At 50.6% G+C, this 27,324-nt stretch overlaps 1 protein-coding gene across 1 annotated transcript in view; it reads left to right on the top strand.

Annotated features, from left to right (window-relative positions):
• Positions 1-27,324, top strand: part of LOC148453950 (protein sel-1 homolog 3-like) — a 304,083-nt gene that overhangs the window by 89,745 nt on the left and 187,014 nt on the right. Inside the window, exons 16-19 of the mRNA XM_088461460.1 lie at positions 12,398-12,525; positions 12,885-12,968; positions 15,598-15,688; positions 16,355-16,442. Of these exons, the coding sequence (XP_088317586.1) occupies positions 12,398-12,525; positions 12,885-12,968; positions 15,598-15,688; positions 16,355-16,442 (391 nt within the window). The remainder of the gene's footprint in view (positions 1-12,397; positions 12,526-12,884; positions 12,969-15,597; positions 15,689-16,354; positions 16,443-27,324) is intronic.

The following is a 27,324-nucleotide window of genomic DNA, read 5'->3' as shown; positions in this document are numbered from 1 at the left end:
GTGTAGCAGAGATCAGTGTGGTGTGTGTAGCAGTGATCAGCGTGTGGTGTGTGTAGCAGAGATCAGTGTGGTGTGTGTAGTAGTGATCAGCGTGTGGTGTGTGTAGCAGTGATCAGCGTGTGGTCTGTGTAGCAGTGATCAGCGTGTGGTCTGTGTAGCAGTGATCAGCGTGTGGTGTGTGTAGCAGTGATCAGCGTATGGTGTGTGTAGCAGAGATCAGCGTGTGGTCTGTAGCAGTGATCAGCGTGTGGTGTGTGTAGCAGAGATCAGTGTGGTGTGTGTAGCAGTGATCAGCGTGTGGTGTGTGTAGCAGAGATCAGTGTGTGGTGTGTGTAGCAGTGATCAGCGTGTGGTCTGTAGCAGTGATCAGCGTGTGGTGTGTGTAGCAGTGATCAGCGTGTGGTGTGTGTAGCAGTGATCAGCGTGTGGTGTGTGTAGCAGTGTATCAGCGTGTGGTGTGTGTAGCAGTGATCAGCGTATGGTGTGTGTAGCAGTGATCAGCGTGTGGTGTGTGTAGCAGTGTATCAGCGTGTGGTGTGTGTAGCAGTGATCAGCGTATGGTGTGTGTAGCAGTGATCAGCGTGTGGTCTGTGTAGCAGTGATCAGTGTGGTGTGTGTAGCAGAGATCAGTGTGGTGTGTGTAGCAGTGATCAGCGTGTGGTGTGTGTAGCAGAGATCAGTGTGGTGTGTGTAGTAGTGATCAGCGTGTGGTGTGTGTAGCAGTGATCAGCGTGTGGTCTGTGTAGCAGTGATCAGCGTGTGGTCTGTGTAGCAGTGATCAGCGTGTGGTGTGTGTAGCAGTGATCAGCGTGTGGTGTGTGTAGCAGTGATCAGCGTATGGTGTGTGTAGCAGAGATCAGCGTGTGGTCTGTAGCAGTGATCAGCGTGTGGTGTGTGTAGCAGAGATCAGTGTGGTGTGTGTAGCAGTGATCAGCGTGTGGTGTGTGTAGCAGAGATCAGTGTGTGGTGTGTGTAGCAGTGATCAGCGTGTGGTCTGTAGCAGTGATCAGCGTGTGGTGTGTGTAGAAGTGATCAGCGTGTGGTGTGTGTAGCAGTGATCAGAGTGTGGTGTGTGTAGCAGAGATCAGCGTGTGGTCTGTAGCAGTGATCAGCGTGTGGTCTGTGTAGCAGTGATCAGTGTGGTGTGTGTAGCAGAGATCAGTGTGGTGTGTGTAGCAGTGATCAGCGTGTGGTGTGTGTAGCAGAGATCAGTGTGGTGTGTGTAGTAGTGATCAGCGTGTGGTGTGTGTAGCAGTGATCAGCGTGTGGTCTGTGTAGCAGTGATCAGCGTGTGGTGTGTGTAGCAGTGATCAGCGTATGGTGTGTGTAGCAGAGATCAGCGTGTGGTCTGTAGCAGTGATCAGCGTGTGGTGTGTGTAGCAGAGATCAGTGTGGTGTGTGTAGCAGTGATCAGCGTGTGGTGTGTGTAGCAGAGATCAGTGTGTGGTGTGTGTAGCAGTGATCAGCGTGTGGTCTGTAGCAGTGATCAGCGTGTGGTGTGTGTAGCAGTGATCAGCGTGTGGTCTGTGTAGCAGTGATCAGCATGTGGTGTGTGTAGCAGAGATCAGCGTGTGGTGTGTGTAGCAGTGTATCAGCGTGTGGTGTGTGTAGCAGTGATCAGCGTGTGGTATGTAGCAGTGATCAGCGTGTGGTCTGTGTAGCAGTGATCAGCGTGTGGTGTGTGTAGCAGAGATCAGCGTGTGGTGTGTGTAGCAGAGATCAGCGTGTGGTGTGTGTAGCAGTGTATCAGCGTGTGGTGTGTGTAGCAGTGATCAGCGTATGGTGTGTGTAGCAGTGATCAGCGTGTGGTCTGTAGCAGTGATCAGCGTGTGGTCTGTGTAGCAGTGATCAGTGTGGTGTGTGTAGCAGAGATCAGTGTGGTGTGTGTAGCAGTGATCAGCGTGTGGTGTGTGTAGCAGAGATCAGTGTGGTGTGTGTAGTAGTGATCAGCGTGTGGTGTGTGTAGCAGTGATCAGCGTGTGGTCTGTGTAGCAGTGATCAGCGTGTGGTCTGTGTAGCAGTGATCAGCGTGTGGTGTGTGTAGCAGTGATCAGCGTATGGTGTGTGTAGCAGAGATCAGCGTGTGGTCTGTAGCAGTGATCAGCGTGTGGTGTGTGTAGCAGAGATCAGTGTGGTGTGTGTAGCAGTGATCAGCGTGTGGTGTGTGTAGCAGAGATCAGTGTGTGGTGTGTGTAGCAGTGATCAGCGTGTGGTCTGTAGCAGTGATCAGCGTGTGGTGTGTGTAGCAGTGATCAGCGTGTGGTCTGTGTAGCAGTGATCAGCATGTGGTGTGTGTAGCAGAGATCAGCGTGTGGTGTGTGTAGCAGTGTATCAGCGTGTGGTGTGTGTAGCAGTGATCAGCGTGTGGTCTGTGTAGCAGTGATCAGCGTGTGGTCTGTGTAGCAGTGATCAGCGTGTGGTGTGTGTAGCAGAGATCAGCGTGTGGTGTGTGTAGCAGAGATCAGCGTGTGGTGTGTGTAGCAGTGTATCAGCGTGTGGAGTGTGTAGCAGTGATCAGCGTATGGTGTGTGTAGCAGTGATCAGCTTGTGGTCTGTAGCAGTGATCAGCGTGTGGTCTGTGTAGCAGTGATCAGCGTGTGGTGTGTGTAGCAGAGATCAGTGTGGTGTGTGTAGCAGTGATCAGCGTGTGGTGTGTGTAGCAGAGATCAGTGTGGTGTGTGTAGTAGTGATCAGCGTGTGGTGTGTGTAGCAGTGATCAGCCTGTGGTCTGTGTAGCAGTGATCAGCGTGTGGTGTGTGTAGCAGAGATCAGTGTGGTGTGTGTAGCAGTGATCAGCGTGTGGTCTGTGTAGCAGTGATCAGCGTGTGGTCTGTGTAGCAGTGATCAGCCTGTGGTCTGTGTAGCAGTGATCAGCGTGTGGTGTGTGTAGCAGAGATCAGTGTGGTGTGTGTAGCAGTGATCAGCGTGTGGTCTGTGTAGCAGTGATCAGCGTGTGGTCTGTGTAGCAGTGATCAGCGTGTGGTCTGTGTAGCAGTGATCAGCGTGTGGTCTGTGTAGTAGTGATCAGCGTGTGGTGTGTGTAGCAGAGATCAGCGTGTGGTCTGTAGCAGTGATCAGCGTGTGGTGTGTGTAGCAGAGATCAGTGTGGTGTGTGTAGCAGTGATCAGCGTGTGGTGTGTGTAGCAGAGATCAGTGTGGTGTGTGTAGCAGTGATCAGCGTGTGGTCTGTAGCAGTGATCAGCGTGTGGTGTGTGTAGCAGTGATCAGCGTGTGGTCTGTGTAGTAGTGAACAGCGTGTGGTCTGTGTAGCAGTGTATCAGCGTGTGGTGTGTGTAGCAGTGATCAGCGTGTGGCCTGTGTAGCAGTGATCAGCGTGTGGTGTGTGTAGCAGTGATCAGCGTGTGGTGTGTGTAGCAGAGATCAGCGTGTGGTGTGTGTAGCAGTGATCAGCGTGTGGTCTGTGTAGCAGTGATCAGCGTGTGGTGTGTGTAGCAGTGATCAGAGTGTGGTGTGTGTAGCAGAGATCAGCGTGTGGTCTGTGTAGCAGTGAACAGCGTGTGGTCTGTGTAGCAGTGATCAGCGTGTGGTGTGTGTAGCAGTGTATCAGCGTGTGGTGTGTGTAGCAGTGATCAGCGTGTGGCCTGCGTAGCAGTGATCAGCGTGTGGCGTGTGTAGCAGTGATCAGCGTGTGGCGTGTGTAGCAGTGATCAGCCTGTGGTGTGTGTAGCAGTGATCAGCGTGTGGTCTGTTTAGCAGTGATCAGCGTGTGGTCTGTTTAGCAGTGATCAGCGTGTGGCGTGTGTAGCAGTGATCAGCGTGTGGCGTGTGTAGCAGTGATCAGCGTGTGGTCTGTGTAGCAGTGTATCAGCGTGTGGTGTGTGTAGCAGTGATCAGCGTGTGGTGTGTGTAGCAGTGATCAGCGTGTGGTGTGTGTAGCAGAGATCAGTGTGGTGTGTGTAGCAGTGATCAGCGTGTGGTGTGTGTAGCAGTGATCAGCGTGTGGTCTGTGTAGCAGTGATCAGCGTGTGGTCTGTGTAGCAGTGATCAGCGTGTGGTGTGTGTAGCAGTGATCAGCGTGTGGTGTGTGTAGCAGAGATCAGCGTGTGGTCTGTAGCAGTGATCAGCGTGTGGTGTGTGTAGCAGAGATCAGTGTGGTGTGTGTAGCAGTGATCAGCGTGTGGTGTGTGTAGCAGAGATCAGTGTGGTGTGTGTAGCAGTGATCAGCGTGTGGTCTGTAGCAGTGATCAGCGTGTGGTGTGTGTAGCAGTGATCAGCGTGTGGTCTGTGTAGCAGTGAACAGCGTGTGGTCTGTGTAGCAGTGTATCAGCGTGTGGTGTGTGTAGCAGTGATCAGCGTGTGGCCTGTGTAGCAGTGATCAGCGTGTGGTGTGTGTAGCAGTGATCAGCGTGTGGTGTGTGTAGCAGTGATCAGCGTGTGGTGTGTGTAGCAGTGATCAGCGTGTGGCCTGTGTAGCAGTGATCAGCGTGTGGTGTGTGTAGCAGTGATCAGCGTGTGGTGTGTGTAGCAGTGATCAGCGTGTGGTCTGTGTAGCAGTGATCAGCGTGTGGTGTGTGTAGCAGTGATCAGAGTGTGGTGTGTGTAGCAGAGATCAGCGTGTGGTCTGTGTAGCAGTGAACAGCGTGTGGTCTGTGTAGCAGTGATCAGCGTGTGGTGTGTGTAGCAGTGTATCAGCGTGTGGTGTGTGTAGCAGTGATCAGCGTGTGGCCTGTGTAGCAGTGATCAGCGTGTGGCGTGTGTAGCAGTGATCAGCGTGTGGCGTGTGTAGCAGTGATCAGCGTGTGGCGTGTGTAGCAGTGATCAGCGTGTGGCGTGTGTAGCAGTGATCAGCGTGTGGTGTGTGTAGCAGTGATCAGAGTGTGGTGTGTGTAGCAGTGATCAGCGTGTGGCGTGTGTAGCAGTGATCAGCCTGTGGTGTGTGTAGCAGTGACCAGCGTGTGGTCTGTTTAGCAGTGATCAGCGTGTGGTCTGTTTAGCAGTGATCAGCGTGTGGCGTGTGTAGCAGTGATCAGCGTGTGGCGTGTGTAGCAGTGATCAGCGTGTGGCGTGTGTAGCAGAGATCAGCGTGTGGTCTGTGTAGCAGTGAACAGCGTGTGGTCTGTGTAGCAGTGATCAGCGTGTGGTGTGTGTAGCAGTGTATCAGCGTGTGGTCTGTGTAGCAGTGAACAGCATGTGGTCTGTGTAGCAGTGATCAGCGTGTGGTGTGTGTAGCAGTGATCAGCGTGTGGTGTGTGTAGCAGTGATCAGCGTGTGGTGTGTGTAGCAGTGATCAGCGTGTGGTGTGTGTAGCAGAGATCAGCGTGTGGTCTGTGTAGCAGTGAACAGCGTGTGGTGTGTGTAGCAGTGATCAGCGTGTGGTGTGTGTAGCAGTGATCAGCGTGTGGTCTGTGTAGCAGTGATCAGCGTGTGGCGTGTGTAGCAGTGTATCAGCGTGTGGCGTGTGTAGCAGTGATCAGCGTGTGGCCTGTGTAGCAGTGATCAGCGTGTGGCGTGTGTAGCAGTGATCAGCGTGTGGTCTGTTTAGCAGTGATCAGCGTGTGGTCTGTTTAGCAGTGATCAGCGTGTGGTGTGTGTAGCAGTGATCAGTGTGTGGTCTGTGTAGCAGTGATCAGCGTTTGGTCTGTGTAGTAGTGATCAGCGTTTGGTCTGTGTAGTAGTGATCAGCGTGTGGTGTGTGTAGCAGAGATCAGTGTGGTGTGTGTAGCAGTGTATCAGCATGTGGTGTGTGTAGCAGTGATCAGCGTGTGGTGTGTGTAGCAGTGATCAGCGTGTGGTCTGTGTAGCAGTGATCAGCATGCGGTGTGTGTAGTAGTGATCAGAGTGTGGTCTGTGTAGCAGATATCAGCGTGTGGTCTGTGTAGCAGTGATCAGCGTTTGGTCTGTGTAGCAGTGATCAGCGTTTGGTCCGTGTAGCAGTGATCAGCGTTTGGTCTGTGTAGTAGTGATCAGCGTGTGGTGTGTGTAGCAGAGATCAGTGTGGTGTGTGTAGCAGTGTATTAGCGTGTGGTGTGTGTAGCAGTGATCAGCGTGTGGTGTGTGTAGCAGTGATCAGCGTGTGGTGTGTGTAGCATTGATCAGCGTGTGGTCTGTGTAGCAGTGAACAGCGTGTGGTGTGTGTAGCAGTGATCAGCGTGTGGTGTGTGTAGCAGTGATCAGCGTGTGGTGTGTGTAGCAGTGATCAGCGTGTGGTCTGTGTAGCAGTGAACAGCGTGTGGTCTGTGTAGCAGTGATCAGCGTGTGGTGTGTGTAGCAGTGATCAGAGTGTGGTGTGTGTAGCAGTGATCAGCGTGTGGCCTGTGTAGCAGTGATCAGCGTGTGGCGTGTGTAGCAGTGATCAGCGTGTGGCGTGTGTAGCAGTGATCAGCCTGTGGTGTGTGTAGCAGTGATCAGCCTGTGGTCTGTTTAGCAGTGATCAGCGTGTGGTCTGTTTAGCAGTGATCAGCGTGTGGTCTGTGTAGCAGTGATCAGCGTGTGGCGTGTGTAGCAGTGATCAGCGTGTGGCGTGTGTAGCAGAGATCAGCGTGTGGTCTGTGTAGCAGTGAACAGCGTGTGGTCTGTGTAGCAGTGATCAGCGTGTGGTGTGTGTAGCAGTGTATCAGCGTGTGGTCTGTGTAGCAGTGAACAGCATGTGGTCTGTGTAGCAGTGATCAGCGTGTGGTGTGTGTAGCAGTGATCAGCGTGTGGTGTGTGTAGCAGTGATCAGCGTGTGGTGTGTGTAGCAGTGATCAGCGTGTGGTCTGTGTAGCAGTGATCAGCGTGTGGTCTGTTTAGCAGTGATCAGCGTGTGGTGTGTGTAGCAGTGATCAGCGTGTGGTGTGTGTTGCAGATATCAGCGTGTGGTCTGTGTAGCAGTGATCAGCGTTTGGTCTGTGTAGCAGTGATCAGCGTTTGGTCTGTGTAGCAGTGATCAGCGTTTGGTCTGTGTAGTAGTGATCAGCGTGTGGTGTGTGTAGCAGAGATCAGTGTGGTGTGTGTAGCAGTGTATCAGCGTGTGGTGTGTGTAGCAGTGATCAGCGTGTGGTGTGTGTAGCAGTGATCAGAGTGTGGTGTGTGTAGCAGAGATCAGCGTGTGGTCTGTTTAGCAGTGATCAGCGTGTGGTGTGTGTAGCAGTGATCAGCGTGTGGTGTGTGTAGCAGATATCAGCGTGTGGTCTGTGTAGCAGTGATCAGCGTTTGGTCTGTGTAGTAGTGATCAGCGTTTGGTCTGTGTAGTAGTGATCAGCGTGTGGTGTGTGTAGCAGAGATCAGTGTGGTGTGTGTAGCAGTGTATCAGCATGTGGTGTGTGTAGCAGTGATCAGCGTGTGGTGTGTGTAGCAGTGATCAGCGTGTGGTGTGTGTAGCAGTGATCAGCGTGTGGTGTGTGTAGCAGTGATCAGCGTGTGGTGTGTGTAGCAGATATCAGCGTGTGGTCTGTGTAGCAGTGATCAGCGTTTGGTCTGTGTAGCAGTGATCAGCGTTTGGTCTGTGTAGTAGTGATCAGCGTGTGGTGTGTGTAGCAGAGATCAGTGTGTGGTGTGTGTAGCAGTGATCAGCGTGTGGTGTGTGTAGCAGTGTATCAGCTTGTGGTGTGTGTAGCAGTGATCAGCGTGTGGTCTGTTTAGAAGTGATCAGCGTGTGGTCTGTGTAGCAGTGATCAGCGTGTGGTGTGTGTAGCAGATATCAGCGTGTGGTCTGTGTAGCAGTGATCAGCGTTTGGTCTGTGTAGTAGTGATCAGCGTTTGGTCTGTGTAGTAGTGATCAGCGTGTGGTCTGTGTAGCAGAGATCAGTGTGGTGTGTGTAGCAGTGTATCAGCATGTGGTCTGTGTAGTAGTGATCAGCGTGTAGTCTGTGTAGCAGTGATCAGCGTGTGGTGTGTGTAGCAGTGATCAGCGTGCGGTGTGTGTAGTAGTGATCAGGGTGTGGTGTGTGTAGCAGTGTATCAGCGTGTGGTCTGTGTAGCAGTGATCAGCGTGTGGTGTGTGTAGCAGTGATCAGCGTGTGGTGTGTGTAGCAGTGATCAGCGTGTGGTGTGTGTAGCAGATATCAGCGTGTGGTCTGTGTAGCAGTGATCAGCGTTTGGTGTGTGTAGCAGTGATCAGCGTTTGGTCTGTGTAGTAGTGATCAGCGTGTGGTGTGTGTAGCAGTGATCAGCGTGTGGTCTGTGTAGAAGTGATCAGCGTGTGGTCTGTGTAGAAGTGATCAGCGTGTGGTGTGTGTAGCAGTGTATCAGCGTGTGGTGTGTGTAGCAGTGATCAGCGTGTGGTGTGTGTAGCAGTGATCAGCGTGTGGTGTGTGTAGCAGTGATCAGTGTGTGATCTGTTTAGACAACACAGCTGATTACTGGGACCGACTCCCGGCTCTGCCCGTTATAGCGGAGCAGGAGTCCGGTAACCGGGGTAGACCCTGGATAACGCCACCTCCAGGTGACGTTATTATCACAGGTTTCCCCAATATTTTTTCACATTTTATTTTTAGTAACTTTGGTCGGATCACAGGGCCTGATTCAGAGCCGCTTGTAAGCGGCCGCTCGTTCGCTCCGAGCGATGTTCGCACAACTGCGCATGCATGTGGGTTGTAATACGCATGCGCGAACCAGTCATTGCGGTCGGAAATTGTGTACTCGCAAAATAGCGAATGCCTGCTAATTTGAGTGACAGAAAGAGGCGTTTGTGGGTGGTAATGGGGGTACGTGCTTGAAAACGGGGAGTGGAGATCTGAACGCAGGCATGCCAAAAGGTCAAAACGGGCGTTTTAAGGGTGTGCATAATTAACAAAGCAGCGTCACCGACCACGTCACTTGGTTGTCTCTTAGCCTGAACTGCTCGCATGATTGCGGTAGGAAAATCCAACCACAAGCACTGCGAGCAGTTCAGACGCCTTTCGATGTACTCAATTAATCAAATAAATAGCGGAGATGACGTAGGATGCGAGCGGCCAGGGGGCTTCTTTACAAAATAGTGAGTGCATATTTCGTTCGTTCGCTCAGACATAGAGGCGTCAACAGACCGCAAAGAGCGAGCGCTCAATTTAAATAGCCGGACCCTTTTTCTAAACGAGCGAGCGCAAATAGCGTCCGGCTCTGAATCAGGCCCACAGTTCCCATTACAATTATGGGAAATGCGATCTGATTACTAAAAATAAATGATAATTACGAGTTGGAGTAGAATTTTATGAATTCTACTCCAATTGCCCTGTAATAACTATAGGTGATACTAACAATGTGAAAAGGGTGTGACAACACAAAACAGCCTGTATCACTTTATTTTAGTCAAAATAATGTTAATAAATAGAGCCCTGTGTGTGAGAATCTATTCATGTGGTGTGTGTGTGTGTGTGAGACTGTGTGTGTGTGTGTGTGTGAATCTATTCATGTGATGCCTGTGTGTGTGTGAGACTGTGTGTGTGTGTGTGTGTGAATCTATTCATGTGATGCCTGTGTGTGTGTGTGTGAGACTGTGTGTGTGTGAGACTGTGTGTGTGTGTGTGAATCTATTCATGTGATGCCTGTGTGTGTGTGAGACTGTGTGTGTGTGACTGTGTGTGTGTGTGTGTGTGTGTGTGTGTGTGTGTGTGAATCTATTCATGTGATGCCTGTGTGTGTGTGTGTGAGACTGTGTGTGTGTGAGACTGTGTGTGTGTGTGTGAATCTATTCATGTGATGCCTGTGTGTGTGTGTGTGTGACTGTATGTGTGTGTGTGTGACTGTGTGTGAATCTATTCATGTGATGCCTGTGTGTGTGTGAGACTGTGTGTGTGTGAATCTATTCATGTGATGCCTGTGTGTGTGTGAATCTATTCATGTGATGCCTGTGTGTGTGTGAGACTGTGTGTGTGTGTGTGTGTGTGTGAATCTATTCATGTGATGCCTGTGTGTGTGTGTGTGTGTGTGTGTGTGTGTGTGTGACTGTATGTGTGTGTGTGACTGTGTGTGAATCTATTCATGTGATGCCTGTGTGTGTGTGAGACTGTGTGTGTGAATCTATTCATGTGATGCCTGTGTGTGTGTGTGTGTGTGACTGTATGTGTGTGTGTGACTGTGTGTGAATCTATTCATGTGATGCCTGTGTGTGTGTGAGACTGTGTGTGTGTGAATCTATTCATGTGATGCCTGTGTGTGTGTGAGACTGTGTGTGTGTGACTGTGTGTGTGTGTGTGTGAATCTATTCATGTGATGCCTGTGTGTGTGTGTGTGTGACTGTATGTGTGTGTGTGACTGTGTGTGAATCTATTCATGTGATGCCTGTGTGTGTGTGAGACTGTGTGTGTGAATCTATTCATGTGATGCCTGTGTGTGTGTGTGTGTGTGACTGTATGTGTGTGTGTGACTGTGTGTGAATCTATTCATGTGATGCCTGTGTGTGTGTGAGACTGTGTGTGTGTGAGACTGTGTGTGTGTGTGTGAATCTATTCATGTGATGCGTGTGTGTGTGTGTGTGACTGTATGTGTGTGTGTGACTGTGTGTGAATCTATTCATGTGATGCCTGTGTGTGTGTGTGACTGTATGTGTGTTTCTGAGTGTGTGAATCTATTCATGTGATGCGTGAGTGTGTGTGAATCTATTCATGTGATGCGCGTGTGTGTGAGACTGTGTGTGTGTATGTGAGACTGTGTGTGTGTGTGACTGTGTGTGTGAGTCTATTAATGTGATGTGTGTGTGACTTTGTGTGTGAATCTATTAATGTGGTGTGTGTGTGTGAGACTGTGTGTGTGTGACTGTGTGTGTGAATCTATTAATGTGGTGTGTGTGTGTGAGGATCTATTAATGTGAATGTGGCAGGGCAGAGATGTATTAATGTCAGTGGGGAGGTAGGGTGTCAGCTTATAGGAATATATACGCCCATAGGTGGAGTTAGACACGCCCTTTGGGTGGAGCAGACCACGCCCCTACAATGGTGCCGCACATTCTACAGCCATCTGCAATCTCCCTCAAAGTCATTTTCAAAAGTAGCCAGTATGCCTGGAGGTCCTGTAAGCATGGAATGTGCGCAGTATTACACTCCGCTATCAGCGTCCCTAAATGTGTCAAAAGCAGTTTTGGGATTCTCCCTATTTATCAGTCACCCCCGCAGGGTGCAAACACCAGCAGCAGCAGCCATGGCAGGCTTTATATTGCCATAGCTTGTCATAGCCATGTAACGCATGTAGAAGCTAGATACGGCATATTTATCAATGACGGCAGTGCTTATACTGCCCGCTGACCTCTAACGCTATCACCAATATACACACAAGCATTTTCCTTGCTACAACTACATTCAAATGTTTTTTTACTTATGTTACATTTTTAAAAATCTGCACCTGGAAACCTAACACTAGGCAGTAGGGACCCCACACATGAGCAGTAGGGACCCCACACATGAGCAGTAGGGACCCCACACATGAACAGTAGGTACCTCACACATGAACAGTAGGGACCCCACACATGAGCAGTAGGGACCCCACACATGAGCAGTAAGGACCTCACACATGAGCAGTAGGGACCCCACACATGAGCGGTAGGAACCCCACACATGAGCAGTAGGGACCCCACACATGAGCGGTAGGAACCCCACACATGAGCGGTAGGGACCCCACACATGAGCGGTAGGGACCCCACACATGAGCAGTAGGGACCCCACGCATGAGCAGTAGGGACCCCACGCATGAGCAGTAGGGACCCCACGCATGAGCAGTAGGGACCCCAAGTAACTGGTGATGTGGTACATCTACTTGTCCTCCGCTTGGTATTTAAGGTGCATGTACATAGGGTACAAAGGGCGGGATGTATCAAGGAAATTCCAGTACATACCACACTTTGTCGCCTGCGTAGAGACATTTGTGATCGTCGGTAGGCAGTAATACAAACCTTCCAGGACAGGTCTCCTGATCAGATCTCTTCTGTTGAGCAAGTGCAGCCATCGGGGGTACGGAGTAGGATTCTGTTGGAAATGATGTGTGTAGGTGTATATATTGCACAGAGCTATGTAGGCACACACCAGCGGGTGACTCGCACTATGAACAGCCCAGTTATACTTAGCCAGTGGTGTTGGTTTATTGAAGTATAGTAGGTACATCTGTACTCACTCTTACATGCACACTGGTGATGGAGTGGAGCTTAGGTGGAGTGGGGTATCACACAGCTCAGCAGCCAGTGAGCGTATGCTGTTTGCGGGGAGCGGTGCAGGATGCTGGACCAGCTTTATAGCAATTATTAACCAGGTCTCTCATACGAGCTTAGCAGGAGACTACTGTCTCCCACATGTCACTCTTCTCCAGTGACGCACGGTCACCACTATGTAGTGTTTCCCTTGAAATAGACACATTTTTGTGGGCTGCCCGAACCTTCGCACACAGCACTGAACGTAAAATCGTATTCGCTATTTCTCCTGGTCCAAAGTTTTGTAAAGTTGAGTGTAAATGCCCGGTATGAGTGCGGCAATAACTTGGTGACTTTGCTCAGTCTGCAGCCTATCATTGTTACCAACGGTCAGCTCTTCGTGGCCATATCGACGCAGCCGTGAACCTGGCCGCTTACTGGATACGAGGACTTCCGGAGGTTGTGAACCGGCTGCCGTATGATGCTGTGGTGTAAGTAGCAACCATTATGTCTGTTATCCTGTCCTCAGTGCCTGAACCAGTGGAGCTTATAATCTATATTCCCTATCGCAGGACACACATACACACTAGGGTATGTTTTTGGAGTGTGGGAGGAAATCTGAGCACCCATTGGAAACCTATGCAGGCACGGGGAGAACACACAAACTCTGCAATGATAGCGCCTTGGTTAGGAATTGAACTCATGGCTGGCTATGAGGCAGCAATGCTAACCACTGCGGCAGCACGAGGGAACCCATTAATATGTGGCACCATATGCAGCAGACTCATTACCCCACAATGTTATCAGGCACCTCTGAAAATCACCATTAATATTTCTCATTTTCTTTTAGATGGACTAAATGGGCAGCGGAGCAGAACGGGTACCTCGGAGCCATGTTACGGAAAGCTCTGGATAGTTACCTAGAGCAATCCTGGTAAATCCCAGCAATGCACCTCTCTAGACCAAAGCATCTCTCTAGACCAAAGCACCTCTCTAGACCAATGCATCTCTCTAGACCAAAGCACCTCTCTAGACCAATGCATCTCTCTAGACCAATGCATCTCTCTAGACCAATGCATCTCTCTAGACCAATGCACCTCTCCAGACCAATGCATCTCTCTAGACCAATGCATCTCTCTAGACCAATGCATCTCTCTAGATTAATGCCCCTCTCTAGACCAACGCACCTCTCTCCTCTTGGAATTGGGATGCAAAGTGCTTTAGCAGAACATGTGATTGGTGGAATGCTCCATCAGAGCTTGCACTCTGTACATGTTTACAGAATCTTCTATGGGCCCTGCGGATGCAGGCACCTTGTTTGGCAGCAGAGTGGGTGGGTGAGGAGTATTTACTGTAGTTCATTCTCAGCAGATGTAAAGTATAGCCTGTTATATGTGTATATAGCTTTTCTGCATGCGTGTAAGCCGCCTCTGCGATATATCTGCGATTACGCTTGCACAGAGGATTTACTTGCAAAGTGAGTGACAGGTAGTCGGTGTTTAGGGGAGGTAACTGGGGATGGCTAGGCAAACATAGCTGTGTCGGGACCATTTGCACGCCGTTTCATAGGCATGCATAAATTAGCAACTGCGATCTTCTTCGCAGCATGAAAACTCTCTGCGTGTCAGGAGAGCCGCAGTGCGTGAGACGAAGCTGTGAGGCTGCCAGATCTGTGTCGATGGTACCGATGTTTATGCTGTTGCGCGTCATTGGATGGATATGAGAAGGCAGCAGTGGGCGTCCCTATGCATAGCAGTCCCAGCTCCTCTTCCCCATGCCCAGCGGTCCCAGCACCTCTTCCCCATGCCTAGCGGTCCCAGCTCCTCTTCCCCATGCCTAGCGGTCCCAGCCCTGCTTCCTCCTGCCTAGCAGTCCCAGCTCCCCTTTCACCTGCTTAGCAGTCCCAGCTCTGCTTCCCCCCACCTAGCAGTCCCAGCTCTGCTTCTCCCTGCCTAACAGTCCCAGCTCTGCTTCCCCGTGCCTATCGGTCCCAGCTATGCTTCCCCCTGCCTAGCGGCCCCAGCCCTACTTCCCCCCCACCTAGCAGCCCCAGCTCTGCTTCCCCCTGCCTAACAGTCCCAGCTCTGCTTCCCCCTGCCTAGCGGTCCCAGCTATGCTTCCCCCTGCCTAGCGGTCGCAGCCCTACTTCCCCCCCACCTAGCAGCCCCAGCTCTGCTTCCCCCTGCCTAGAAGTCCTAGCTCCTTCCCTCTGCCTAGCAGCCCCAGCTCTGCTTCCCCCTGCCTAACAGTCCCAGCTCTGCTTCCCCCTGCCTAGCAGTCCCAGCCCTTCTTACCCCTGCCTAACGGTCCCAGCTCTGCTTCCCCCTGCCTAGCAGTCCCAGCTCCTCTTCCCCCTGCCTAGCGGTCCCAGCTCTGCTTCCCCATGCCTAGCGGTCCCAGCCCTGCTTCCCCATGCCTAGCGGTCCCAGCTCCTCTTCCCCATGCCTAGCGGTCCCAGCTCCTCTTCCCCCTGCCTAGCGGTCCCAGCTCTGCTTCCCCATGCCTAGCGGTCCCAGCTCCTTTTGCCCATGCCTAGCGGTCCCAGCTCCTCTTCCCCATGCCTAGCGGTCCAAGCTCCTCTTCCCCCTGCCTAGCGGTCCCAGCTCCTCTTCCCCCTGCCTAGCGGTCCCAGCTCTTCTTCCTCCTGCCTAGCGGTCCCAGCTCCTCTTCCTCCTGCCTAGCGGTCCCAGCTCCTCTTCCTCCTGCCTAGCGGTCCCAGCTCCGCTTCCCCATGCCTAGCGGTCCCAGCTCCTCTTCCCCATGCCTAGCGGTCCCAGCTCCTCTTCCCCATGCCTAGCGGTCCCAGCCCTGCTTCCCCCTGCCTAGCGGTCCCAGCTTCTCTTCCCCCTGCCTAGCGGTCCAAGATCCTCTTCCCCATGCCTAGCGGTCCCAGCTCCTCTTCTCCTGCCTAGCGGTCCCAGCTCCTCTTCCCCCTGCCTAGCGATCCAAGCTCCTCTTCCCCATGCCTAGCGGTCCCAGCTCCTCTTCCCCCTGCCTAGCGGTCCCAGCTCCTCTTCCCCATGCCTAGCGGTCCCAGCTCCTCTTCCTCATGCCTAGCGGTCCCAGCTCCTCTTCCCCCTGCCTAGCGGTCCCAGTTCTGCTTCCCCATGCCTAGCGGTCCCAGCTCCTCTTCCCCCTGCCTAGCGGTCCCAGCTCCACTTCCCCATGCCTAGCGGTCCCAGCTCCTCTTCCCCCTGCCTAGCGGTCCCAGCTCCTCTTCCCCCTGCCTAGCGGTCCCAGTTCTGCTTCCCCATGCCTAGCGGTCCCAGCTCCTCTTCCCCATGCCTAGCGGTCCCAGCTCCTCTTCCCCATGCCTAGCGGTCCCAGCTCCTCTTCCCCATGCCTAGCGGTCCCAGCTCCTCTTCCCCATGCCTAGCGGTCTCAGCTCCTCTTCCCCATGCCTAGCGGTCCCAGCTCCTCTTCCCCATGCCTAGCGGTCCCAGCTCCTCTTCCCCATGCATAGCGGTCCCATACTTTTGCCAGACAGAACCTCATTGACGTATCATGGACCTGTAACATACTGAAGCGCCACCTGTCCGCCTGATCCTGTTATTCTCTTACAGGCCGGGAGCTCTTCTCTATAACATCCAGGCCGCAGAGACTGGGTTTGAGGTCGCTGAGTTCAATGCAGCTTTTCTCTGCGAGCAGGATCCTGTGAGTACATCTCTAATACACAGTCACTTATATTACATTCATCACACACATAGAGACCTATTGTACCCAGAGGGAGAGGTTGTGCATATAGATATACAGGGAAGGTACGGGACAGACAATAATGCTTCACTCTATGCTTCATGTGTCATGTCTGTAAGGGGAAGGTTAGGGAGGGTGTTTCTGAGGAATATAGGGGTCCGCTCATCAGCATAGACAGGGAAATATACATTTTATTAGCAGAGACGGCGGTGACAGCAGGTGACAGTGTAAACTGTCACAATGATGCACATGCAGAATTTGCTGGGAGCAGTAGTTCCCCAGATGAGTTGATACACCAGAGTACACTATAACTGGCCAGTGTGTGAGTGATGATGATTAGATGTATGACGCACTGGTCGGTGCTGGTGGCGGTTAGTCCACACGTAGTAGAGCGTAACCAGTCCTCAGATTTATTATACATCAGGTAGAACAACAACAGGAAATGACACAGGGAATGACACAGGGAATGACACCGGGGTAACAGCGGTAGATGTAATACACTGTGGCAGCCTGGTGCTCAGGATTTGCTGGTTGTAATAGTGCACGAGGCGTGATCACGGTTCTGATGCTGGCGGACAGTGGTTTGCATTTACTATTACGTATAAAACAATGATATATATTTTTCAGGATGGTCTAATCAGTCGCTTTCTGCAAATTGATTGTATGTGGAAATATTATAACCTATCGACACACAGTGACCGGCCGCCTTCTTACGGTGAGTTTGTGATAGAGGAACTGAATCAGATGCAGACGCACATTTTAACGCAGTCACTGCTGCGTATTTATGTTTAACCATACAGTCAGAATGACCGGGGATTGTCTGACATGTCTGTGCTTAGTACTGTATGTATGTTCCCTGTTACATGTCATGTGCTGTACTGTATATATATTCCCCTGTTACATGTCATGCGCTGTACTGTATATATATTCCCGTTACGTGTCATGCGCTGTACTGTATGTATGTTCCCCTGTCACGTGTCATGCGCTGTACAGTATGTATGTTCCCCTGTCACGTGTCATGCGCTGTACAGTATGTATGTTCCCCTGTCACGTGTCATGCGCTGTACAGTATGTATGTTCCCCTGTCACATGTCATGCGCTGTACTGTATGTATGTTCCCCTGTCACGTGTCATGCGCTGTACTGTGTGTATGTTCCCCTGTCACGTGTCATGCGCTGTACTGTGTGTATGTTCCCCTGTCACGTGTCATGCGCTGTACTGTGTGTATGTTCCCCTGTCACGTGTCATGCGCTGTACTGTGTGTATGTTCCCCTGTCACGTGTCATGCGCTGTACTGTGTGTATGTTCCCCTGTCACGTGTCATGCGCTGTACTGTGTGTATGTTCCCCTGTTACGTGTCATGCGCTGTACTGTATGTATGTTCCCCTGTTACGTGTCATGCGCTGTACTGTATGTATGTTCCCCTGTTACGTGTCATGTGCTGTACTGTATGTATGTTCCCCTGTTACGTGTCATGTGCTGTACTGTATGTATGTTCCCGTTACGTGTCATGTGCTGTACTGTATGTATGTTCCCGTTACGTGTCATGTGCTGTACTGTATGTATGTTCCCCTGTTACGTGTCATGTGCTGTACTGTATGTATGTTCCCCTGTTACGTGTCATGTGCTGTACTGTATGTATGTATGTTCCCATGGCAGCATTCCCAGCGAGGGGACTCTAAGAAAGGGGCGTATTGCAGGTTCCTGTGTGTATAAATGGCCATGATGTAGGGTAAGGTCCCGGCCACATATGCATTAGAGACAATGTATTTCCCTTACAAGTGGCAGATATTCAGGAAGAAAGTGAATCGGGTGAAATAAATCAAATTTGTATCTTTTTCCTAACTATAAAAATAACATTATGACAACGCGAAGTGTTTACATCCCAGCATTTAGCCATCTGTAACTAGATTTTCATGCACATGTACAGTATGGCAGCTCACAGATCTGTGGCTCTACATGGCAACATCTGCGCGATCGCAGTTCCTGATGGGAGGAGCAGAGAGTTTATAGAGGGCACACGTTTGTACGTGGATTTATAGAGGGCACACATGTGTACGTGGATTTATAGTGGGCACACTTTTGTACCTGGTTTTATAGAGGGCACACATTTGTACGTGGATTTATAGAGGGCACACATTTGTACGTGGATTTATAGAGGGCACACATTTGTACGTGGATTTATAGAGGGCACACATTTGTACGTGGATTTATAGAGGGCACAAATGTGTACGTGGATTTATAGAGGACACAAATGTGTACGTGGATTTATAGAGGACACAAATGTGTACGTGGATTTATAGAGGGCACACATTTGTACGTGGATTTATAGCGGGCACACATTTGTACGTGGATTTATAGTGGGCACACATTTGTACGTGGATTTATAGTGGGCACACATTTGTACCTGGATTTATAGAGGGCACACATTTAGGAAGATGTTCCCTGTATTGTGAGTCCCCCGCAGATTTTCCTCCCTGTAGGACTATAATTTTACCAGACACAATGTCATAAAAACATCCAAACACACAAATAATACACTGTGCTGATGTCCCCTCATACCTAATGTAAGCCATAAAGAAAGCTGATCAGTGTTATAGTAGAAAGTCAGAAATGAATAAAAGTGGTTCTGTTGTATAAATCAGGACTTGCAGATCCATGTTATCTCTCCACCGAACTGACCCCAGCCCCACAAAAACAATAGGATGATATTTTGCACCTATCACATGCTAGACAGACAGATTTGCCCCTGATGGTAAAGGTTTGTGTGGTCGTATGTTCTACCTTTATGAATAAATGAAAAGCTGATGGATGAAATAGGGCTGTAACTCACAGAGCTCTGTAAGGCTGCAGTTACTACAGCAGTGCAGAGTATTTAATCACCCCGGGTATACAGCAGTGCAGAGTATTTAATCACCCCGGGTATTTGTTAAACAGATAGGCCTTGGGGTTTATCTTGGCATCAGTAACCCATCATTACTAAACACCCCTACTGGTGCTAATTGTCCACCAGACACAACAACTCTCAAATAAAGTTTCAGCTGCACTCCAGTCGTAAGAGAGTAGCCTCTGTAATCCAGTTGTAAGAGAGTAGCCTCTGTAATCCAGTTGTAGGAGAGTAGCCTCTGTAATCCAGTTGTAGGAGAGTAGCCTCTGTTATCCAGTCGTAGAAGAGTGGCCTCTGTTATCCAGTCATAGTAGAGTGGCCTCTGTTATCCAGTCGTAGGAGAGTAGCCTCTGTAATCCAGTCATAGGAGAGTGGCCTCTGTAATCCAGTCATAGGAGCGTGGCCTCTGTAATGCAGTCATAGGAGAGTGGCCTCTGTAATGCAGTCGTAGGAGAGTGGCCTCTGTAATCCAGTCGTAAGAGAGTAGCCTCTGTAATCCAGTCATAGGAGAGTGGCCTCTGTAATCCAGTCATAGGAGCGTGGCCTCTGTAATGCAGTCATAGGAGAGTGGCCTCTGTAATGCAGTCGTAGGAGAATGGCCTCTGTAATCCAGTCGTAAGAGTAGCCTCTGTAATCCAGTCATAGGAGAGTGGCCTCTGTAATGCAGTCATAGGAGAGTGGCCTCTGTAATCCAGTCGTAAGAGAGTAGCCTCTGTAATCCAGTCATAGGAGAGCGGCCTCTGTGAACCAGCTGTAGGAGAATGGCCTCTGTAATCCAGTCGTAAAAGTAGCCTCTGTAATGCAGTCGTAAGAGTAGCCTCTGTAATCCAGTCATATGAGAGTTGCCTCTGTAATCAAGCTGTAGGAGAGTAGCCTCTGTAATCCATCTGTAGGAGAGTGGCCTCTGTAATCCAGTTGTAGGAGAGCTGCCTCTGTAATCAAGCTGTAGGAGAGTAGCCTCTGTAATCCATCTGTAGGAGAGTGGCCTCTGTAATCCAGCTGTAGGAGAGCTGCCTCTGTAATTCAACTTTAGGAGAGTAGAGAGCTGCCTCTGTAATCCAGCTGTAGGAGAGTGGTCTCTGTAATCCATCTGTAGGAGAGTGGCCTCTGTAATCCAGTCGTAGGAGAGCTGCCTCTGTAATCAAGCTGTAGGAGAGTAGCCTCTGTAATCCATCTGTAGGAGAGTGGCCTCTGTAATCCAGCTGTAGGAGAGCTGCCTCTGTAATTCAACTTTAGGAGAGTAGAGAGCTGCCTCTGTAATCCAGCTGTAGGAGAGTGGTCTCTGTAATCCAGCTGTAGGAGAGTGGTCTCTGTAATCCAGTCGTAGGAGAGTGGCCTCTGTAATCCAGCTGTAGGAGAGTGGCCTCTGTAATCCAGCTGTAGGAGAGTAGCCTCTGTAATCCAGTCGTAGGAGAGTGGCCTCTGTAATCCAGTTGAAGGAGAGTGGCCTCTGTAATGCAGTCGTAAGAGTGGCCTCTGTAATGCAGTCATAGGAGAGTGGCCTCTGTAATGCAGTGATAGGAGAGTGGCCTCTGTAATGCAGTCGTAAGAGTAGCCTCTGTAATCCAGTCATATGAGAGTTGCCTCTGTTATCCAGTCGTAGGAGAGTGGCCTCTGTAATCCAGCGGTAGGAGAGTGGCCTCTGTAATCCAGCGGTAGGAGAGTAGCCTCTGTAATCCATCTGTAGGAGAGTGGCCTCTGTAATCCAGCTGTAGGAGAGCTGCCTCTGTAATCAAGCTGTAGGAGAGTGGCCTCTGTAATCCATCTGTAGGAGAGTGGCCTCTGTAATCCAGCTGTAGGAGAGCTGCCTCTGTAATTCAACTTTAGGAGAGTAGAGAGCTGCCTCTGTAATCCAGCTGTAGGAGAGTGGTCTCTGTAATCCATCTGTAGGAGAGTGGCCTCTGTAATCCAGTCGTAGGAGAGCTGCCTCTGTAATCAAGCTGTAGGAGAGTAGCCTCTGTAATCCATCTGTAGGAGAGTGGCCTCTGTAATCCAGCTGTAGGAGAGCTGCCTCTGTAATTCAACTTTAGGAGAGTAGAGAGCTGCCTCTGTAATCCAGCTGTAGGAGAGTGGTCTCTGTAATCCAGCTGTAGGAGAGTGGTCTCTGTAATCCAGTCGTAGGAGAGTGGCCTCTGTAATCCAGCTGTAGGAGAGTGGCCTCTGTAATCCAGCTGTAGGAGAGTAGCCTCTGTAATCCAGTCGTAGGAGAGTGGCCTCTGTAATCCAGTTGTAGGAGAGTGGCCTCTGTAATGCAGTCGTAAGAGTGGCCTCTGTAATGCAGTCATAGGAGAGTGGCCTCTGTAATGCAGTGATAGGAGAGTGGCCTCTGTAATGCAGTCGTAAGAGTAGCCTCTGTAATCCAGTCATAGGAGAGTGGCCTCTGTAATGCAGTCATAGGAGAGTGGCCTCTGTAATCCAGTCGTAAGAGAGTAGCCTCTGTAATCCAGTCATAGGAGAGCGGCCTCTGTGAACCAGCTGTAGGAGAATGGCCTCTGTAATCCAGTCGTAAAAGTAGCCTCTGTAATGCAGTCGTAAGAGTAGCCTCTGTAATCCAGTCATATGAGAGTTGCCTCTGTAATCAAGCTGTAGGAGAGTAGCCTCTGTAATCCATCTGTAGGAGAGTGGCCTCTGTAATCCAGTTGTAGGAGAGCTGCCTCTGTAATCAAGCTGTAGGAGAGTAGCCTCTGTAATCCATCTGTAGGAGAGTGGCCTCTGTAATCCAGCTGTAGGAGAGCTGCCTCTGTAATTCAACTTTAGGAGAGTAGAGAGCTGCCTCTGTAATCCAGCTGTAGGAGAGTGGTCTCTGTAATCCATCTGTAGGAGAGTGGCCTCTGTAATCCAGTCGTAGGAGAGCTGCCTCTGTAATCAAGCTGTAGGAGAGTAGCCTCTGTAATCCATCTGTAGGAGAGTGGCCTCTGTAATCCAGCTGTAGGAGAGCTGCCTCTGTAATTCAACTTTAGGAGAGTAGAGAGCTGCCTCTGTAATCCAGCTGTAGGAGAGTGGTCTCTGTAATCCAGCTGTAGGAGAGTGGTCTCTGTAATCCAGTCGTAGGAGAGTGGCCTCTGTAATCCAGCTGTAGGAGAGTGGCCTCTGTAATCCAGCTGTAGGAGAGTAGCCTCTGTAATCCAGTCGTAGGAGAGTGGCCTCTGTAATCCAGTTGAAGGAGAGTGGCCTCTGTAATGCAGTCGTAAGAGTGGCCTCTGTAATGCAGTCATAGGAGAGTGGCCTCTGTAATGCAGTGATAGGAGAGTGCCTCTGTAATGCAGTCGTAAGAGTAGCCTCTGTAATCCAGTCATATGAGAGTTGCCTCTGTTATCCAGTCGTAGGAGAGTGGCCTCTGTAATCCAGCGGTAGGAGAGTGGCCTCTGTAATCCAGCGGTAGGAGAGTAGCCTCTGTAATCCATCTGTAGGAGAGTGGCCTCTGTAATCCAGCTGTAGGAGAGCTGCCTCTGTAATCAAGCTGTAGGAGAGTGGCCTCTGTAATCCATCTGTAGGAGAGTGGCCTCTGTAATCCAGCTGTAGGAGAGCTGCCTCTGTAATTCAACTTTAGGAGAGTAGAGAGCTGCCTCTGTAATCCAGCTGTAGGAGAGTGGTCTCTGTAATCCATCTGTAGGAGAGTGGCCTCTGTAATCCAGTCGTAGGAGAGCTGCCTCTGTAATCAAGCTGTAGGAGAGTAGCCTCTGTAATCCATCTGTAGGAGAGTGGCCTCTGTAATCCAGCTGTAGGAGAGCTGCCTCTGTAATTCAACTTTAGGAGAGTAGAGAGCTGCCTCTGTAATCCAGCTGTAGGAGAGTGGTCTCTGTAATCCAGCTGTAGGAGAGTGGTCTCTGTAATCCAGTCGTAGGAGAGTGGCCTCTGTAATCCAGCTGTAGGAGAGTGGCCTCTGTAATCCAGCTGTAGGAGAGTAGCCTCTGTAATCCAGTCGTAGGAGAGTGGCCTCTGTAATCCAGTTGTAGGAGAGTGGCCTCTGTAATGCAGTCGTAAGAGTGGCCTCTGTAATGCAGTCATAGGAGAGTGGCCTCTGTAATGCAGTGATAGGAGAGTGGCCTCTGTAATGCAGTCGTAAGAGTAGCCTCTGTAATCCAGTCATATGAGAGTTGCCTCTGTTATCCAGTCGTAGGAGAGTGGCCTCTGTAATCCAGCGGTAGGAGAGTGGCCTCTGTAATCAAGCTGAAGGAGAGTAGCCTCTGTAATCCATCTGTAGGAGAGTGGCCTCTGTAATCCAGCTGTAGGAGAGCTGCCTCTGTAATCAAGCTGTAGGAGAGTGGCCTCTGTAATCCATCTGTAGGAGAGTGGCCTCTGTAATCCAGCTGTAGGAGAGCTGCCTCTGTAATTCAACTTTAGGAGAGTAGAGAGCTGCCTCTGTAATCCAGCTGTAGGAGAGTGGTCTCTGTAATCCATCTGTAGGAGAGTGGCCTCTGTAATCCAGTCGTAGGAGAGCTGCCTCTGTAATCAAGCTGTAGGAGAGTAGCCTCTGTAATCCATCTGTAGGAGAGTGGCCTCTGTAATCCAGCTGTAGGAGAGCTGCCTCTGTAATTCAACTTTAGGAGAGTAGAGAGCTGCCTCTGTAATCCAGCTGTAGGAGAGTGGTCTCTGTAATCCAGTCGTAGGAGAGTGGCCTCTGTAATCCAGCTGTAGGAGAGTGGCCTCTGTAATCCAGCTGTAGGAGAGTAGCCTCTGTAATCCAGTCGTAGGAGAGTGGCCTCTGTAATCCAGTTGTAGGAGAGTGGCCTCTGTAATGCAGTCGTAAGAGTGGCCTCTGTAATGCAGTCATAGGAGAGTGGCCTCTGTAATGCAGTCATTGGAGAGTGGCCTCTGTAATGCAGTCGTAAGAGTAGCCTCTGTAATCCAGTCATATGAGAGTTGCCTCTGTTATTCAGTCGTAGGAGAGTGGCCTCTGTAATCCAGCGGTAGGAGAGTGGCCTCTGTAATCCAGCGGTAGGAGAGTGGCCTCTGTAATCCAGCTGTAAGAGAGTAGCCTCTGTAATCCAGCTGTAGAAAAGTGGCCTCTGTAATCCATCTGTAGAAGAGTGGCCTCTGTAATCCAGCTGTAGGAGAGTGGCCTCTGTAATCCAGCTGTAGGAGTGTAGCCTCTGTAATCGAACTGTAGGAGAGTGGCCTCTGTAATCCAGCTGTAGGAGAGTGGCCTCTGTAATCCAGCTGTAGGAGAGTGGCCTCTGTAATCCAGCTGTAGGAGAGTGGCCTCTGTAATCCATCTGTAGGAGAGTAGAGAGCTGCCTCTGTAATCCAGCTGTAGGAGAGTAGAGCGCTGCCTCTGTAATCCAGCTGTAGGAGAGTAGAGAGCTGCCTCTGTAATCCAGCTGTAGGAGAGTAGAGAGCTGCCTCTGTAATCTAGCTGTAGGAGAGTAGAGAGCTGCCTCTGTAATCCATCTGTAGGAGAGTGGCCTCTGTAATCCAGCTGTAGGAGAGCTGCCTCTGTAATTCAACTTTAGGAGAGTAGAGAGCTGCCTCTGTAATCCAGCTGTAGGAGCGTGGTCTCTGTAATCCAGTCGTAGGAGAGTGGCCTCTGTAATCCAGCTGTAGGAGAGTGGCCTCTGTAATCCAGCTGTAGGAGAGTAGCCTCTGTAATCCAGTCGTAGGAGAGTGGCCTCTGTAATCCAGCTGTAGGAGAGCTGCCTCTGTAATTCAACTTTAGGAGAGTAGAGAGCTGCCTCTGTAATCCAGCTGTAGGAGAGTGGTCTCTGTAATCCAGTCGTAGGAGAGTGGCCTCTGTAATCCAGCTGTAGGAGAGTGGCCTCTGTAATCCAGCTGTAGGAGAGTAGCCTCTGTAATCCAGTCGTAGGAGAGTGGCCTCTGTAATCCAGTTGAAGGAGAGTGGCCTCTGTAATGCAGTCGTAAGAGTGGCCTCTGTAATGCAGTCATAGGAGAGTGGCCTCTGTAATGCAGTGATAGGAGAGTGGCCTCTGTAATGCAGTCGTAAGAGTAGCCTCTGTAATCCAGTCATATGAGAGTTGCCTCTGTTATCCAGTCGTAGGAGAGTGGCCTCTGTAATCCAGCGGTAGGAGAGTGGCCTCTGTAATCCAGCGGTAGGAGAGTAGCCTCTGTAATCCATCTGTAGGAGAGTGGCCTCTGTAATCCAGCTGTAGGAGAGCTGCCTCTGTAATCAAGCTGTAGGAGAGTGGCCTCTGTAATCCATCTGTAGGAGAGTGGCCTCTGTAATCCAGCTGTAGGAGAGCTGCCTCTGTAATTCAACTTTAGGAGAGTAGAGAGCTGCCTCTGTAATCCAGCTGTAGGAGAGTGGTCTCTGTAATCCATCTGTAGGAGAGTGGCCTCTGTAATCCAGTCGTAGGAGAGCTGCCTCTGTAATCAAGCTGTAGGAGAGTAGCCTCTGTAATCCATCTGTAGGAGAGTGGCCTCTGTAATCCAGCTGTAGGAGAGCTGCCTCTGTAATTCAACTTTAGGAGAGTAGAGAGCTGCCTCTGTAATCCAGCTGTAGGAGAGTGGTCTCTGTAATCCAGCTGTAGGAGAGTGGTCTCTGTAATCCAGTCGTAGGAGAGTGGCCTCTGTAATCCAGCTGTAGGAGAGTGGCCTCTGTAATCCAGCTGTAGGAGAGTAGCCTCTGTAATCCAGTCGTAGGAGAGTGGCCTCTGTAATCCAGTTGTAGGAGAGTGGCCTCTGTAATGCAGTCGTAAGAGTGGCCTCTGTAATGCAGTCATAGGAGAGTGGCCTCTGTAATGCAGTGATAGGAGAGTGGCCTCTGTAATGCAGTCGTAAGAGTAGCCTCTGTAATCCAGTCATAGGAGAGTGGCCTCTGTAATGCAGTCATAGGAGAGTGGCCTCTGTAATCCAGTCGTAAGAGAGTAGCCTCTGTAATCCAGTCATAGGAGAGCGGCCTCTGTGAACCAGCTGTAGGAGAATGGCCTCTGTAATCCAGTCGTAAAAGTAGCCTCTGTAATGCAGTCGTAAGAGTAGCCTCTGTAATCCAGTCATATGAGAGTTGCCTCTGTAATCAAGCTGTAGGAGAGTAGCCTCTGTAATCCATCTGTAGGAGAGTGGCCTCTGTAATCCAGTTGTAGGAGAGCTGCCTCTGTAATCAAGCTGTAGGAGAGTAGCCTCTGTAATCCATCTGTAGGAGAGTGGCCTCTGTAATCCAGCTGTAGGAGAGCTGCCTCTGTAATTCAACTTTAGGAGAGTAGAGAGCTGCCTCTGTAATCCAGCTGTAGGAGAGTGGTCTCTGTAATCCATCTGTAGGAGAGTGGCCTCTGTAATCCAGTCGTAGGAGAGCTGCCTCTGTAATCAAGCTGTAGGAGAGTAGCCTCTGTAATCCATCTGTAGGAGAGTGGCCTCTGTAATCCAGCTGTAGGAGAGCTGCCTCTGTAATTCAACTTTAGGAGAGTAGAGAGCTGCCTCTGTAATCCAGCTGTAGGAGAGTGGTCTCTGTAATCCAGCTGTAGGAGAGTGGTCTCTGTAATCCAGTCGTAGGAGAGTGGCCTCTGTAATCCAGCTGTAGGAGAGTGGCCTCTGTAATCCAGCTGTAGGAGAGTAGCCTCTGTAATCCAGTCGTAGGAGAGTGGCCTCTGTAATCCAGTTGAAGGAGAGTGGCCTCTGTAATGCAGTCGTAAGAGTGGCCTCTGTAATGCAGTCATAGGAGAGTGGCCTCTGTAATGCAGTGATAGGAGAGTGCCTCTGTAATGCAGTCGTAAGAGTAGCCTCTGTAATCCAGTCATATGAGAGTTGCCTCTGTTATCCAGTCGTAGGAGAGTGGCCTCTGTAATCCAGCGGTAGGAGAGTGGCCTCTGTAATCCAGCGGTAGGAGAGTAGCCTCTGTAATCCATCTGTAGGAGAGTGGCCTCTGTAATCCAGCTGTAGGAGAGCTGCCTCTGTAATCAAGCTGTAGGAGAGTGGCCTCTGTAATCCATCTGTAGGAGAGTGGCCTCTGTAATCCAGCTGTAGGAGAGCTGCCTCTGTAATTCAACTTTAGGAGAGTAGAGAGCTGCCTCTGTAATCCAGCTGTAGGAGAGTGGTCTCTGTAATCCATCTGTAGGAGAGTGGCCTCTGTAATCCAGTCGTAGGAGAGCTGCCTCTGTAATCAAGCTGTAGGAGAGTAGCCTCTGTAATCCATCTGTAGGAGAGTGGCCTCTGTAATCCAGCTGTAGGAGAGCTGCCTCTGTAATTCAACTTTAGGAGAGTAGAGAGCTGCCTCTGTAATCCAGCTGTAGGAGAGTGGTCTCTGTAATCCAGCTGTAGGAGAGTGGTCTCTGTAATCCAGTCGTAGGAGAGTGGCCTCTGTAATCCAGCTGTAGGAGAGTGGCCTCTGTAATCCAGCTGTAGGAGAGTAGCCTCTGTAATCCAGTCGTAGGAGAGTGGCCTCTGTAATCCAGTTGTAGGAGAGTGGCCTCTGTAATGCAGTCGTAAGAGTGGCCTCTGTAATGCAGTCATAGGAGAGTGGCCTCTGTAATGCAGTGATAGGAGAGTGGCCTCTGTAATGCAGTCGTAAGAGTAGCCTCTGTAATCCAGTCATATGAGAGTTGCCTCTGTTATCCAGTCGTAGGAGAGTGGCCTCTGTAATCCAGCGGTAGGAGAGTGGCCTCTGTAATCAAGCTGAAGGAGAGTAGCCTCTGTAATCCATCTGTAGGAGAGTGGCCTCTGTAATCCAGCTGTAGGAGAGCTGCCTCTGTAATCAAGCTGTAGGAGAGTGGCCTCTGTAATCCATCTGTAGGAGAGTGGCCTCTGTAATCCAGCTGTAGGA

Source organism: Taudactylus pleione, unplaced genomic scaffold (genome assembly GCF_031769625.1).
Source record: "Taudactylus pleione unplaced genomic scaffold, aTauple2 ptg001056l, whole genome shotgun sequence".
Taxonomy (NCBI): Eukaryota; Metazoa; Chordata; class Amphibia; order Anura; family Myobatrachidae; genus Taudactylus; species Taudactylus pleione.
The sequence above is the reverse complement of the archived record's forward strand: the minus strand, read 5'-3'. Positions and strand labels throughout refer to the sequence as shown.